The sequence below is a fragment of the Balaenoptera musculus genome, chromosome 3, assembly GCF_009873245.2.
Source record: "Balaenoptera musculus isolate JJ_BM4_2016_0621 chromosome 3, mBalMus1.pri.v3, whole genome shotgun sequence".
In the NCBI taxonomy this organism is placed as follows: Eukaryota; Metazoa; Chordata; class Mammalia; order Artiodactyla; family Balaenopteridae; genus Balaenoptera; species Balaenoptera musculus.
Window position 1 is genome coordinate 41,585,020 of NC_045787.1, and position 17,319 is coordinate 41,602,338.

Genomic DNA, 17,319 nt, shown 5'->3' on the forward strand with positions numbered 1-17,319 from the left:
AACCTAAATGCCCATCGACAGACGAATGGATAAAGAAGTTGTGGTACATGTATACAGTGGAACATTACTCAGCCATTAAAAGGAACGAAATTGAGTCATTTGTTGAGACGTGGATGGATCTAGAGAGTGTCATACAGAGTGAAGTAAGTCAGAAAGAGAAAAACAAATATCGTATATTAATGCATTTATGTGGAACCTAGAAAAATGGTACAGATGAACCGGTGTGCAGGGCAGAAGTTGAGACACAGATGTAGAGAACAAACATATGGACACCAAGGGGGGAAAGCCGCGGGGGGGGGGGGTTGGGGATGGTGGTGTGCTGAATTGGGCGACTGGGATTGACATGTATACACTGATGTGTATAAAATTGATGACTAATAAGAACCTGCTGTATAAAAAAATAAATTAAATAAAATTCAAAAATTAATTTAAAAAAGTCAGCATTAACTTGAAGTAAATTATGACAAAAAGATGTAATCACTAGAGAAACACTAAAAAATAACCAAAAAATTAGACTAAATGTCAGTAGAATACTTAAAATTTTACACTAAAAAATATTTGTGTAATACACAAGAAAGCAGTATAAGAAGAATAGAAAGAAATCAAAAGAGATGAAAAAAAAGAAATTACACCTGAAACTAATATGATGTTATAATACATTACATGTCAATTATTCCTCAATTTAAAAAAAAGATAGCAAGATGAGACAAATAGAAAACACAGAGCAAAATGGCAGACCTAAGTCCACAATGGATAATTACATTAAATGTGAATTAATTAAACACTCTAATCAAAAAGCAGGGATTTTTACACTAGATTAAAAAGTATAAACAAGATCTGACCTACATACTTTAAATATCCAACAAACGCACTTTATATTCAAAGATTCAAATGAACCAGAAGTTTTACTTATGGAAAATATATACTATCCAAGCAATAAAACATGAGAGTACGAGAGTGGCTATATATTATTATCAGACAAAATAGACTTAAGGTAAAGGATATTTCTAGAAACAAAGAGAGACAGTTCATATATACACTAATATGTATCAAATAGACAACTAATAAGAACCTGCTGTATAAAAAAATAAATAAAATTCAAAAATTCAAAAAAAAGAGAGACAGTTCATACAGAAAAGGGTACCTACAGCTGGAAAAAAGAACATTTAGAAATGTTATACAACAAAGAGCAGAATCACAAAATAAATGAAACAAAAGCTAACAGAAAGGAAAGAACAAAAACAATCAACAGTTATAGAGATTTCAAACTCCTAAGAATAACTGACAAAACATCTCTGTAGAAAATTCATACAGATATAGATTATTTGAATAACACTATCAATCAACTTGACCAAATTTACATCTATAGAACATTCCACCCCCAAAACAGCAGAATACACATTCTCTTCAAATGCACATGGTATATTCTCAAGGACAGATCATATGCTGGGCAATGAAATGAACCTCAATAAATTTAAAAGCATTCTAATCATACAAAGTATGTTCTATGATTACAATGTAATTTAACCAGAAATAAATTACAGAAAGAAATAACCCGTAGATCAAAGAGGAAAACACAAGGGAAATTAGAAAATATTTTTAGTTAAATGAAAATGAAGATACAATATATCAAAATTTGTGACATAGCTAATGATCTAGGTTTCTACCTTATGAAACTACAAAAAAGAGCAAATAAAACTGAAAGCAAGCAGAAGTAAATAAAATAGCAGAAATAAAGGAAATTGAATACAGAAAAACAATAAAGTCAATGACCCCAAAAGAAACCAATGAAACTAATAAAAAGATTAATAAAATTGAAAGCTTCACGCCAGACCACTCCAGAAAAAAGAGATTAAGACACAAATTATCAATGGCAGGAATGTAAGAGGGGCTTGCTCTACACTTCTTACAAACAATAAAAGGACAGTGAGGAGACACTGTGAACAACTTGATGTCAATAAATTTGATAATTTAGATAAATGGACAAATCCTTAAAAGGCAAATGACAAAAGCTCATATAAGAAAGAGATAACTAGGACTTCCCTGGTGGTGCAATGGTTAGGAATCCGCCTGCCAATGCAGGGGACACGGGTTCAAGTCCTGGTCTGGGAAGATCCCACATACCACACGGCAACTAAGCCCGTGCGCCACAACTACTGAGCCTGCACTCTAGAGCTCGTGAGCCACAACTACTGAGCCCGCGTGCCACAACTACTGAAGCCCACGCGCCTAGAGCTGTGCTCCGCAACAAGAGAAGCCACCACAATGAGAAGCCCATGCACTGCAATGAACAGCAGTCCCCGCTTGCCGCAACTAGAGAAAGCCTGCGCACAGCAACAAACACCCAACGCAGCCAAAAACAAATAAATTAAATAAATACATTTTTAAAAAAAAGAAAGCGATAACCTGATAATCCTACATCCATTTTTCAAAAAAACATTCCTACAAAGAAAACTCCAAGTCTAAATGTATTTACTGGCAAATTCTACCAAACCTTAATACCAAACATTGATACCAAATCTAGGCAACAACTTTACAAGAAAACTATAGACAAATAAAACTCATGAACACAGAAGTAAAAATCATTAACAAAACATTAGCAAATTGAATCCACTTAATATAAAAAGATTTTATATACCATGACCAAGTGGAGTTTATTCCCAGGAATGAAAAGTTGCTTTAATATTCCAAAATTAAAGGGATACATTGTATTGAGAGAATAAAGAAGAAAAACAATATGACCTTCTCAACAGCCATAGAAAAAGCATCTGACAAACCACACACTTATGACAAAAATCTAATAAAGGACATCTACAGAAAACACATAGGTAATATATTTAATGGTGAAACACTGAGTGCTTTCTACCTAAGGTCAGGAATAAGACAAGCATATCTGCTCTCACCACTTCTTTCAACATTGTATTAGCAGTCTTAGCCAGTATAATATAGCAAGGAAAAGAAATAAAAGGCAATATAGAAGGGAAAAAAAGAAGTATAACTCTCTTTATTCACAGACAGTATGAAGAGGAACAGAGAAAATCTTGAAGAACCTATAAAAGAAGTTACTCCAACTAATAAGTTACATTAACAAGGTTATAGGATAAAAGGCCAAATAAAACCATATAAAAAAACCAACTTTTTGTTTGTTTGTTTTATTTCTAAACATAACAACTAGAAATCAATTTAAAAATTATTTTAAAACCCTTTCATAATAGCATCAAGAAATATTAAAAACTCAGTGATATATTTAACAAAATGTGTGCACGACATGGACACCAAAATCTAAAAACTATTGCTAAGAGAAACTAAAGAACATCAAATAAATGGAAAGATATACCATACTCATGGATTAAGGACTTAATATCAAAATGGCAGTTCTTCACAAACTGATCAACAAATTAGAAGCAATCTCTATCAAAATAAGCTTTCTCTTCTTCAGCCAAGCCACTAATTATCCCTTCCAACCCAACTCCTCCACTGTACATTCTGGAATTCCAATTCTATGGTTAAAATCCTCTGTATTTCCCTGTGTCTTCAAACTCTTCATTGAAGCTTCACATCTCCTAGTCATTAAATTAAAGAGCCTTTCCCTAGGACACTGCTTGGCCCTGTATTACTATCAAAGCAGAGAATGAGATATCTACATCCCACACCTTAAGAGTCCAGTGTTGGTCTTGATTATCTTCATCATTCCTCAAAGCCATTTCTGGACCATTCTTTCCCTCTTATAAAAAATGTTTGCTTACCTAAGCTCAAATCAACAATACCACCTTCCACTATCTACTTCTCAACCAATTAGCACTTAAGTCACTTTCCCCCCTTCATTAAGACTTTACACCCATATCAGGCCTCATATCATCACCTCAGAGCTTGCCATTCAACAGCCTGTCTATTCTTTGGCCTTGTTATCAACAGGGAGGTTCTATTCCATTGTCAACATTTGTTTAATGTAAGTCTTCCCTGCTAGACTAAGCTCCATGAAGATAGACACCAGAGCTGTCTTGTTCACTGCTGAATGCCAAGCACATAGCATAATGCATACCCTTAAATAAGGTGTTTTTTCATCCCCACTAAATGCAAATACCGAGGGGTACTAGCAGGCCTCTGTGACTTACAAAAGAACTAACAAGGACAATAAAGTGTCTGGGAATCATACACTAAAAAAAAAAATCAGAGGATGTTTTTCTGAGAGAAAGTATTTGTTGGATGAATAAATAAAGGAAAATGGTAACAGCTATCTTAAAATACAAGAAGGTCAAACATATAGAAAAGGAAAGATTGATAATTCTGAGACTTGGGATGAGGAATTGGCTCTGCTACTAATTAGTGGCTTTATTCAATGTTACTGGCCCTCTGTCTGCTCATCTATAAATTAAAGGCATTAGACCTTCTGGATTCCAAACATTCTCTTTCATTCATGTCTAAACAGTGCTCCTGATGTAGAAAGTAGCCCTGCAAGTGTGTTATAAGAAAGCAACCTGAGGACCTAGAGCTATCAAAATATGAATGAAGTTACCTTACAAAAAATATACTCTAAGAATACTAAGAGATCTAGCAGAGCTTCATACCTGGTTGGACTAGATCAGAAGTAAGCAAACTATAACTCACAGGGCAGCCACTGTTTATGTAATAAATAAAGTTTCACTGGGACACAGCTACACCCATTCGTTCAAGGACTGTCTGTGACTGCTTTTTCCTGCTACAAAGGCAGAGTTGGATACCAGTCAACATACGGCCCACAAAGCCTAAAATATTTATTATCTGGCACCTTAAGAAAAAGTTTGCTGACCCTGGTCTGTATGATCTAAAAGGTTCATTTTATATTATTACACACTGAAGATGAAAAGAGTTGCATTAAAATGCTCTTAAATAGAGTATAGGGATAAAACAGGAAAAAAGAGTAAGTAGAGAAAATAGATCAAACATGATCTCAGTTCATCTCCTGGTGATTACACTATCTTCTCTCTCTCTGAGTTAGTGGATGGCTCATCTTCCAATCACTGAAACCTTCTATTCCAAGAATACACAAGAAAAAACAAGCATTAAAAATTTAACACGCACCTGCCCTCCTTCACTTTTTGTGGATTCCCTTGACATATGAAGTTTTCAATGTAGCCATCACTGCAGTTGATTTTTGACCAGTCTGGGTCACAAACATCCAAGAAGTGAGGCCGCAGTCTGCCTATCGAATACTTGGCAATATCAGTCAGGGACTGACTAGCAGCTGCACCAAATAAAAATGTTCCAATGGCTTTGTAAATAGTGGCTATGTAGTTATTCCTGATAAAGGAATTCGAGTGCAAGAGGTTAAAGTAAACAGATAGGGTTTCTCCAACAATCATCTGAAAAAAAAAAAAACAAAAATAATATGTTAAAGCAGCAACCAGGCACTTTAAACAAAGTAAAAAATAGAAAAGAAAATGGTAAATCACAATAAAATATTTGTTTTAAAAATACCTCCCCCCTTTTTTCCTTTTCAAATGGAGAACAGGATATCTAATTCTAGACCACAAAAAAAGGTATCAGATCAACTGATACTTTGCTTACAGAGCAATGGCAAAGCCAAAATAATTTCAAAGTCTACCTTGAAACAATAAAACCTTATTTCTTTTCTTATATTCAATTAAACTGAGCCTTAATAAGTAGACAGTGATGTATCATGGAGGATAAAAACCATGGTTTTTCAAAGAATACAAACTTCCCAATTAGAATATCCCTTACAATAAGTACTTTTATCTGACAGAGTCTGCATTTGCATCAAACATTCCTTTGAATCAAAAATATTCATCATGTTAAAAAGGGTAAAACAGTCCCACAGAGAGGAAAAAGCCAATATAATAAAAGCAGGGATCAAACACAGAGGCCAAAGGGTACAGAGGGCAGAGATCAGCTGTCAAGGCCTCCCAGTCCTGCCTCTCCGGAGACATTTAGGGCTGGCTGGCTTCCTTAACAAGTCTCATTAAAAGACCAAACACACACTTGATGCTCTCCTTCTCCAAGACAACATTTCAAGTGATTCCTTCCTCTTTAATTTTCACTGACTTTTGTAAAATGGGAGTCAGATGCTTCCTAGATTCTATTAGAGTGTGTGTGTGAGCATGCACCAGTGTAATTATTTTAAAGGCATAAAAAGGTTTTCAAATACTTCCCAAGTTCACAGGCCAATATTCTGAGAAATTTGAAAAAATACTGAATGGCAACATTACAAAAAATTACAATTGCTGATAAAATAAGCCACGCTCTAGCTACCTGAGACCAAAATAAACACTTAAACAAAAAAAATTCTGCTTGCTAATTTATGTTGGGGGTGGATATAAATCACAAAGTTTCACTTAAGAGTTTCACTGCTTCCTCTTAAACTTACATAAACAATTTTACAAAGCATTCAAACATTTCCATTAGTGACGACTAATTGTCTTCAGGGTGAGCCTTACCACAGATGAAATAAATGGTTGCCTCCTGAAAAGGATTTCAAGCACCTGATATCAAAAATTTTTTCCTCATCTGGCTCAAAGGCTCCTAGAATTCCATAATTAGAATGTTATACCTTTGACAACTAGACTATGAACTCTACAAAAGCAAGAATGAATTTTTAGTTGAATAGAAAGTTAGTACCACCATAGTGACCTAAAACAGAGCTGGTGGTCAGTAAATTTCAATTCAAGGTGCTGCCTCTTCGGTAAAAAGTAAACACCCTTAGTTTAAACACGTTAAACCCCATAGAAATATATTCCTCATTATAATCCTTAATGTGAATGACTTAATCAAACCTTTGCTGAGAACAGGCCTCACAGGAGAGGAAAACCACACGCACTTCTGGGGATACCATACCTCCCCAACTGTGCTTAGGGTTCTCCCCGGCGATTGCCTTAGAGGCCTTGAATTAAAGTATATTACAGTCTCCTCAGGCTGTTAAGGTGTTCCAGCAACTGCCTTGATAGATTAGCAGCAAGAAAGGATATCTCTAATGTTTTGTTATGGAGTTGACCTTTGATAATTTGAAATATATACCAAATATATTAGTCAACCACAATTTGAGCAGTCAAAACTTCCACTTCTCAGTTGTCAGCTCTTCTTGCGTAAGCACTCAACTACTTTCCAAAAACAAGTATTGGTCTCTGTGAGTCTTCCTAGTCCTAATGATCATTGTTTAGGGCCACCTAAACCCTGGTTCCTGCCACTGATGACCGAAAATCAGTTCACTAGGAACATTCAGAGCACTGCGCACAGATTAAAAGTTGATCTACAGAAGTGGTATATGCTGAAACTTAACCCTTAATTCTGGGAAAAGGGTGTGGGGGGCTCTAAAGCCAACAAATGCTAGGTCGACTTACATCATTTTTTTATTATATAAAAAATAGACAATAGAGATGTTCTAAATTAATTCTTCTAAATTAAATGCAGGGATGTGTCTGTGCACTGCACTACACATGCAAGACATATTTTCGTTTCATTTTAATACCTTATCTTGCCCTTTGAGCCATTTATACCAACTCAGCCTCTGGTGAAGTCCACGCTTAAATTAACTGTGCCCTAATCTTAGAGCTGAGATTACTGGTCACGCATTATTTACTACTCCAAATAAAGACAGGATAAATTATTAAAGAACTAAAGATGATGTTTGGGGAGTAAGACAGAATACTTTGAAGATCAAAGCTAATAATTATCTAAATCAGCGTGATTCAACCATTTAAAACCTATGTCCCAGAGTATTTTCTCACCATCTGCTTTATATCTCCACCAACCAAGATAATTTTATACATCTCTACACTGTCACTACAGTTATGTGTCTTCCACTCAGGACCCACCTTCCCAAAGAACAGTCTAAAATCAATGGCGTACTTCCACTCCTTCCTAAATATCTCTAAATACCTCCATTCCCTTTATTCTACTGAATATCTCTCCAAAAAAGTCAAAATGGTCTCATCAGATCAAACAGATTTTTATCAAACCAAATCTTAACTTCTCAGTAGTGTAAGACATCACTGACTATTTTGTCCTTATTGAAATTCTCCCTTGGCTTCTGAGAAACTATATTAATTCTGATTCTCTACCTGGCTCCCTCACTCACTCATATATGTGTGGATCATTTGCAAGTCAAATCAAAGGTCTGGTATGAAGTCCCAATCATAGTCCTGATTTTTTTTTTAAAGAAATAATTTACTTTCTAGAAATTAAATTAAACATATACAAGTCTAACCAAGTGCTGCCTGAAAGAAGCTGAGTTAATGAATAAACTGAAATTATTTTAAATTAGTACATAAAACCACTGCCCTAAGCAGTGTTTGTCTTTGTTGATACAGTTGATATGAAAAAAGTACTTTTACAGCACCTTTAAACAGTCTGCTCTTTTTTAAGAAAACTACACTCAACTTACTTGCTGTTTTATAAAGATAACTTTCTCACAGGTGATGGTGAAATAATCAAAACTTCCAAGTTAATAAAATACAAATAACAAGCTTTTGCTAACTGAGTGCCTGTCAGGTTCTGCACCAGCTGTGCAGGCTACACAGCACCCTGTCCTGTTGCAGGCCTCTGGTCTGTAGCAGATTTCTGTAGTTTTGCTTATGCAGCATCCTTCTTACTGAGACACAAAGAAAAGTAGAATTGAAAGACAAGTACATTTGTAGCAGTGTTTGAGTACTTGAATCCTGTCTGAAATCAGCTACTAATTGCAGAAGAGTCCTACTAAAATTTTTATATTTAAAGAGCTATTCTCTCAGAAACACATACTTTATTTTTTTTTAATTTTATTTATTTATTTATTTATTTATTTATTTACTTAGGCTGCATCGGGTCTTTGTTGCCGTGCGCCAGCTTTCTCTAGTTGTGGCGAGCGGGGGCCACTCTTCATTGTGGTGCGTGGGCTTCTCACTGCAGTGGCTTCTCTTGTTGCAGAGCATGGGCTCTAGGCATGCGGGCTTCAGTAGTTATGGCACTCGGGCTCAGTAGCTGTGGCTCGCGGGCTCTAGAGCGCAGGCTCAGTAGTTGTGGCGCACGGGCTTAGCTGCTCCGCGGCATGTGGGATCTTCCTGGACCAGGGCTCGAACCCGTGTCGCCTGCACTGGCAGGTGGATTCTTAACCACTGCGTCACTAGGGAAGTCCCAGAAACATATACTTTAAAAAAAGACCCTGATGCTCATACTCCCTCTTTAATGGAAGGATCATAGGCTTGGCTTTCTTTCTTTTAATAGTAAAAACTCAGTGTAAAGATCTGTCTAGATTAAACAAACTACTGATTTCTTAAAACTTCACTATACTGTAGGAGAGTCACCAACATTACGGCAAAATCTCTCAAGTTTCATTCCAGCACGTAGGACATGCCAGGGTCCATGGCAACAGTGAGGATACCAAGATGAACAAGGCACCACCTCTACCTTCAAGGAGCTCAGAGTCTTGCGAAACAAACATTTGTATAGCAGAGGTTTTCTTTTATTAATTATACACCACAAATTATGAGTTGATTAACTTTTAGTGCTAACAAGGAGCTGTGATCATTCTGCAATAAGACATTAAATTTCTAAATCAAGAAGATTTGTTTTGTTTTTTTAATAAACTCCAGAACAGACAAGCCTATGCTATTATCTTTTTGGCCTGTCTCCTGGATGAGACCATATTTCCTGCTTGTAACATAAATCTTATTTCTAAAGTTACAAGTTATGGAGCATAAAACTAATTAAAGTCATAGAATCCAAGTCAAGCGATTATAAAAATCATGTAGTCTAATCACTTGATATCTTCTCCCCAGAGCACATTCTCTAAGCATTCCCACCTGAAATCCTAGAAAACAATAATTACTACAGTGTTTTAGTACCAGTAAAAATTCTTTGTCATGTTCACTTCTAATTATATATAGAATTCGGGCTCCTCTCTCCTATTTCTGCCGTTACCTAAAAATTCTTTAAACTAAACTAAACATGGGTTAAATGAAGTCTTAACACCTGTTAAGACTTTTCTAGAACTCAGTAACTAGAAAGTCAGTTCATATGCACAGTCTCAATAAATTATAAAATAATATCCTAGGTAAAAAGTATGCTAGAAATACATTGATATAATAGTCATCTATTGCATTACTGAAACAACAGCAAATTGGAGCTCTAAAAAAAAATCACAGTGACTTAGAAAGGTTAGCATAAAACCTACACATGTTCAGTAAGGTTCTTCTGATTATACATTGTTGCTCTTTTGGCCCCACTTAAAATAGCTGAGATTATTTTGATCAAATAACATTAAAGGTTAAAAAAACACATTGTTTTAGAGGGTTATACATTCAATCATTAACAGGTTAACACAAAACTAAGTCAATTGCCCAAAAGTGATAAACTTGGAAAAGTGGATTTAACTTACAACGATAATACTGAATGGAATGATTATTCCACCTAATAACGGATAAGGTATGGTGTCTTCTTTGTAAGGGTACTTGATGGACTCATCATTACAGAATAATCCTCGTTGGAAAGGGGTATGCCTTGAAGTAAGAATTGCAAAAGGCAATCCAGCTAGCAAAAGGAATAAATGAAAATATCATTAAAAAGGAATATCAAAACTAATTAATGGCAATAATTATCCCAGAGTCCATGTTTAAAAACACATTTGCCACGAAAATAATAAGAGCACATGGAAAAAGGAAATGCAGCAACACATGCAACAGAAGTTAGAAAAATTATAGTTCAGGGTACAGATCTTTTTTCTACAGGAAACAATGCCTCCAAATCCTCTATCAACCAATTTAACCAAGAGCAACTTCTTCCCTTTGTTTCTGCCCAAATACACTAAACTGATTTTAGGGGGAAAAAATCTCTTCTCATGCTCTTGTTGTCATTTAATCATAGGGTTTTCAACACTATTTTCAAACTATTTTGTCAGGAGCTTTACTTCCAAAAGGTTAAAAACAGCATTTTGACATTCCCCATTTTATCTTGATATTACTACCATATTTGGACAGGTCACGGTCACTGGCTAAGCTATCAGAGTATCTAAATAAAGTTTATCCACTCATTTCTGTACTGTCTACAGCAAGTTTAGAGCTGCTATGGAAAGGAGTCTAAACTTAAACCAAGCTTCTTAAGAAAAGATGGACAACGGAGTCAAGCACAAAAGCACCTAAAAGAGCTCTCTTTTTTTCATCATCAACGTTTTCCCTAAAGATCATGTCTCACACTCATCTCCTCATCTCAAAATGTCTAAACTTTTGTCTAAATCAGAACTTTAAGAATTCAGTCCTAGGGCTTCCCTGGTGGCGCAGTGGTTAAGAATCTGCCTGCCAATGCAGGGGAACCGGGTTCGAGCCCTGGTGTGGGAAGATCCCACATGCCGCGGAGCAACTAAGCCCGTGAGCCACAACCACTGAGCCTGCGCGTCTGGAGCCTGTGCTCCGCAACGGGAGAGGCCGCGACAGTGAGAGGCCCGCGCACTGCGATGAAGAGTGGCCCCCACTCTCCGCAACTGGAGAAAGCCCTCGCACAGAAACGAAGACCCAACACAGCCAAAAATAAATAAATAAATAAAGTTTAAAAAAAAATAAAATAAAAAAATAAAAAAATAAAAAAAAGAATTCAGTCCTCCTTTACTTCATCACTGCACCCGGCGTCCTGATTAATACTGACCAGGACTGCTTTCTAAGAGATAGAGTTTAGCAGAAACCCTCAACATGAGTTCTGCTTCAAGACTTTTCCAGGTATGGATGATTCTCTCTCTCCCTAAGTGACCCATTCTCCCAGCAGTAATACCATAACCACTAAGCTAACATACTCACTGTATATTCAGGTGTTCTTTCCATGAAGCTCCAAGTCTTGATGACCATCTACAGTTTCTCATCAACTCTGCTAAGCCCTAAAGGCTCAATGACAACCAAGCTTCTGCCACTCTGCCTGATGCATAGACTACAAGTATCAAATGTGTTCAATCCACAAGGGCCAAATGAAAAGGAGAAGCCCATTACTGGTTCTTTTTATTTATCTTCCTGTTTTTCATTTAGACTCTGAATACATGAACCAAAGTTTATTTTTTTGTGTTAACCAATTTGCCAAGCTGTTAAACCATTAGAAGTCTTTATGATGCAAGCAGTGGCCAAGATGGCAGAGAAGGAAGACCCTGAGCTCACCTCCTTCAACAGGCACAGCAAAATCATGATTATTTACAGAGCAACTATCCATAAGAGTGACCTGAATATTAGCAGAAAAGATCTTCTACAGCTAAAGCTATAAAGAAGAAACCACAACAAGACAAGTAGAAAAGGTGAAGATGCAGTATCGTCATCATCCATATTCCCAGCGTAGGCAACCCACAAATGGGAGAATATTACAACTGCAGAGGTTCTCCCCAAGGAGCAAAAGGTCCTAGCTCCACATCAGGCTCCTCAACCCGGGGGTGTACACAAGTAAGATGAACCTCCAGACTGTTTGGCTCTGAAAGCCAGTAGGGCTTACTTCTGGGAGAGCCAGAGGGCTGTGGAAAATAAAGACTCCACTCTTAAGAGAGCACACACAAAATCTCCTATGTTTCAAGACCCAGGGCAGCAGCAGTTATTTGAATGGAGCTTGGGTAGGACCCACTTGCTGATCTTGGAGAGACTCCCAGGAGGCAGAAGACAACTGAAACTCACTCTGGGAACAACGACGCTGGCAGCAGCCATTTTGGAAAGCTCATCCCACCACCAGGACACTGGTGCTGCTAAGTGCCACTTTAGAATCTTCCCTCTAGCCAGTCAGTGGCAGACCAGGCCTGCCCACCAGACAGCACCAGCCCTGGGATGCCCCAAGCCAGGCAGCTAGGTGCGCAGGAACACAGACCTACCCACCAACAGGTTGACTGCCGTAGAACCCCCTGAGCCCCCAGCCATCCCAGCACATGACATCACCCACCATAGGACCCAGGACCCAGCCCCACCTACAAGTGGGCCACCACCAGCACTGGGACCCCCAGGAACCACTCACATACACACACACACAGCTAGTCATCTGACCCAGCCCCACCCACCAGTGGGCCAGCACTAGCCCCAGTCCTGGCCTCACACACTAGGGGTCTGGCACCAGCCCCGAGGATCCGAGGGGCCCCAGCCCCACCCACCTGTGGCAGACACCACCCCCAGAACCCCCAAGGCCCTGCAGCCACAAACTCTGGGCCCAGGCACTGCCCACAGGGGGCCAACACCAGCTCCAGAACTTTCAGGCCCCACAGCCAAAGACCCCAGGATCCTGGTTCTGCCCATCAGTGGGTCGGCACTAGCCCCAGGTCCTCCTGGGCCCCGACACTGCCCACCAGCAAGCCAACCCAAGCCCCAGGACCACCACAGCCCCCCCACAGCAAGTTGCGTAAAGACCCGGCCCACCCACTAGTAGTCTGGCACCACCCCGGACACCCAGGGCCCTGGCCTCGCCCAACAGCAGGCCAACACCAGCTGCAGGACACCTTGGGCCCCTCGGCCAGCCATGTCAGAATCCAGCCAACCACCTGCAGGCCATTACCAGGTTGGGTGGTGGGTGGCCATGCAGCCAGCCAAGCCATGACCCAGCCCCACCCACCACCCAACCCCATCCACCAGCAGTTGGCAGCCTCCACACAAGGCAGGGCCTGGCAGCCAACGGGACCGAGGGCCACCGACGCAAACCAGTACACCCACAATTGTCAGCCAGCCACAAAAGAAGAAGGACCCATGCAGCCCCTATAGAGGGCACCCATAGAACACAAAGCTCTGGTGACCAGAGAGGAGTACACTGCTGGGCCACATAGGACATCTCCTACATAAAGCCACTCCTCCAAGATCAGGAAATGTAACCAACCTACCAAATACACAGAAATAAAAACAGTGAATTACGCAAATTGAGGAAACAGAGAAAAACATTCCAAGTAAAGAAACAAAATAAAACCCCAGAAGAAGAACTAAGTGGAGATAAGCAACCTACCTGAAAAAGTTTAAGATAATGATCATAAAGATGCTCAAAGAACTTATGAGAAGAATGGATGAACAGTTAGAAAATATAAAGAAGAACCAAACAGCACTGAAGAATGCAATAACTGAAATAAAAAATACTCTAGAAGGAATCAACAGAACATTACATGATACAAAGGAACTGGAAGGCAGAATTGTGTAAATCACTGAAACTGAACAGAAGAAAGAAAAAGAAAAGAATAAAAACAAATGAGGAGAGTTTAAGAGACTTCTGGGAAAACATCCAGGTCCAGGAAGCACAGAGAGTCTCAAACAGGATCAACCTAAAAAGCAGCCCACCAAGAACATTATAATTAAAACGGCAAAAATTAAAAATAAAGAAACAACATTGAAAGCAGCACGGTAAAAGCAACAAGTTACCTACAAGGGAACCCCCATAAAGCTATCAGCTAAACTTCTCAGCAGAAACTCTGCAGGCCAGAAGGGAGTGACACAATGTATTTAAAGAGATGAAAAGTAAAAACCTACAACCAAGAATACTCTATCTGGCAAGGCTTTCACTCAGATGTGAAAGAGAGATCAAAGTTTTAAACACAAGCAAAAGCTAAGAGTTCAACACCAGTACAAGCTTGGACTACATAACAAATTTTGGCACAGCCAGCCAGGATCCTTGCTACTCATGGCTAGCCAGCATGATCGGGGAATTTTCGGGTAAACCCCTAGAAGTTGCCAGGATCACCTGTCCTGATGACCTTCCCTTCAAAATGGCCCAAAGCCAGAAACTAACACAACATTGAAAAGCAATTATACTCCAATAAAGATATTAAAAAAAAAAAAATTCCCCAAAGCAGCACTGGCTGCCCCAGTGCTTGGCAGTTGGAAAAAGGTATCAACGTTTGGGAGCAGCTGAAAGGCTCCACGCAGTAGGGTTGTTTGGGCAGATAGTTACAAAGTTGGCTGTGCAGTACAGTTTTGTCCTCCGGTTTCTGGCTTTGAAAGTCTTCACAATGGAGCACATTTTATGTGCAACTATGGACCAGGCCGTGTGGCTGACAGTGTCTTGGTGCTCTGGCTGGGTATGAGGCCTGAGCCTCTGAGGTGGGAGAGCTGAGATCAGGACACTGGACCACCCAGAGACCTCCCGGCCCCATGTACTATCAATCAGCAAGAGCTCTCCCAGAGATCTCCGTATCAACACTAAGAACAAGCTCCACACAACGACCAGCAAGGTCCAGTGCTGCACACCCCATGCCAAACAACTACCAAGACAGGAACACAACCCCACCCATTAGCAGAGAGGCTGCCTAAAATCATACCACGTTCACAGACACCCCAAAACACGCCACCGGACACGGTCCCGCCCACCAGAAAGACAAGATCGAGCCTCATCCACCAGAACACAGGCACCAGTCCCCTCCACCAGGAAGCCTACACAACCCACTGAACCAGCCTTACCCACTGGGGGCAGACACCAAAAACAACGGGAACTGCGAACCTGCAGCCTACAAAAAGGAGACCCCAAACACAGTAAGTTAAGCAAAATAAGAAGACAGAGAAATATGCAGCAGATGAAGGAGCAAAGTAAAAACTCACCAAAACAAACAAATGAAGAGGAAACAGGCAGTCTACCTGAAAAAGAATTCAGAATAATGATAGTAAAGATGATCCAAAATCTTGGAAATAGAATGGAGAAAATACAAGAAACGTTTAACAAGGACCTAGAAGAACCAAAGAGCAAACAAACAATAATGAACAACACAATAAATGAAATTAAAAATTCTCTACAAGGAATCAATAGCAGAATAACTGAGGCAGAAGAATGGATAAGTAACCTGGAACACAAAATAGCGGAAATAACTACCGCAGAGCAGAATAAAGAAAAAAGAATGAAAAGAATTGAGGACAGTCAGAGACACCTCTGGGACAACATTAAACACACCAACACTCGAAACATAGGGGTCCCAGAAGAAGAGAAAAACAAAGGGACTGAGAAAATATTTGAAGAGATTATAGTTGAAAACTTCCCTAATATGGGAAAGGAAATAATCAGGTCCAGGAAGTGCAGAAAGTACCATACAGAATAAATCCAAGGAAAAACACGCCAAGACACATATTAATCAAACTATCAAAAATTAAAGAAATAGTATTAAAAGCAGCAAGGGAAAGGCAACAAATAACATACAAGGGACTCCCCATAAGTTTAACAGCAGATCTTTCAGTAGATACTCTGCAAGCCAGTAGGGAGTGGCAGGACATATCTAAAGTGATGAAAGGGAAAAACCTACAATCAAGATTACTCTACCCAGCAAGGATCTCATTCAGATTTGATGGAGAAAATAAAACCTTCACAGACAAGCAAAAGCTAAGAGAACTCAGCACCACCAAACCAGCTCTACAACAAATGCTAAAGGAACTTCTCTAGGCAGGAAACATAAGAGAAGGAAAAGACCTACAATAACAAACCCAAAACAATTAAGAAAATGGTAATAGGAACATACATATTGATAATTACCTTGAATGTAAATGGATTAAATGCTCCAACCAAAAGACACAGACTGGCTGAATGGACACAAATATAAGACCCATATATATGCTGTCTACAAGAGACCCACTTCAGGCCTAGGGACACATACAGACTGAAAGTGAGGGGATGGAAAAAGATATTCCATGCAAATGGAAATCAAAAGAAAGCTGGAGTAGCAATTCTCATATCAGACAAAAGAGACTTTAAAATAAAGACTATTACAAGAGACAAAGAAGGACACTATATAATGATCAAAGGATCAATCCAAGAAGAAATAACAATTGTAAATACTTATGCACCCAACATAGGAGAACCTCAATACATAAGGTAAATGCTAACAGTCATAAAAGAGGAAATCGACAGTAACACAATAATAGTAGGGGACTTTTAACACTCCACTTTCACCAATGAACAGATCATCCAAAATGAAAATAAATAAGGAAATACAAGCTTTAAATGATACATTAAACAAGATGGACTTAACTGATATTTATAAGACATTCCATCCAAAAACAACAGAATACACTTTCTTCTCAAGTGCTCATGGGACATTCTCCAGGATAGATCATATCTTGGGTCACAAATCAAGCCTTGGTAAATTTAAGAAAATTGAAATCGTTATCAAGTATCTTTTCCAACCACAATGCTATTGACCTAGATATTAATTACAGGAACAAAAACTGTAAAAAATACAAACACATGGAGGTTAAACAATACACTATTAATTAACCAAAAGATCACTGAAGAAATCAAAGAGGAAATCAAAAAATACCTAGAAACAAATGACAATGAAAACACAACAATCCAAAGCCTATGGGATGCAGCAAAAGCAGTTCTAAGAGGGAAGTTTATGGCAATACACTCCTACCTCAAGAAACAAGAAATATCTTAAATAAACAACCT

The 17,319-nt window shown here is 38.8% G+C and overlaps 1 protein-coding gene across 2 annotated transcripts in view; it reads right to left on the minus strand.

Annotated features, from left to right (window-relative positions):
• PLPP1 (phospholipid phosphatase 1) overlaps positions 1-17,319 on the minus strand; it is a 115,470-nt gene that overhangs the window by 34,775 nt on the left and 63,376 nt on the right. Inside the window, exons 2-3 of one of the 2 annotated variants that reach the window (XM_036849065.1) lie at positions 10,349-10,500; positions 5,062-5,342 (exon numbers count right to left, since the gene is read on the minus strand). In XM_036849065.1, the coding sequence (XP_036704960.1) occupies positions 5,062-5,342; positions 10,349-10,500 (433 nt within the window). The remainder of the gene's footprint in view (positions 1-5,061; positions 5,343-10,348; positions 10,501-17,319) is intronic. The other variant, XM_036849064.1, reaches the window with a different exon arrangement.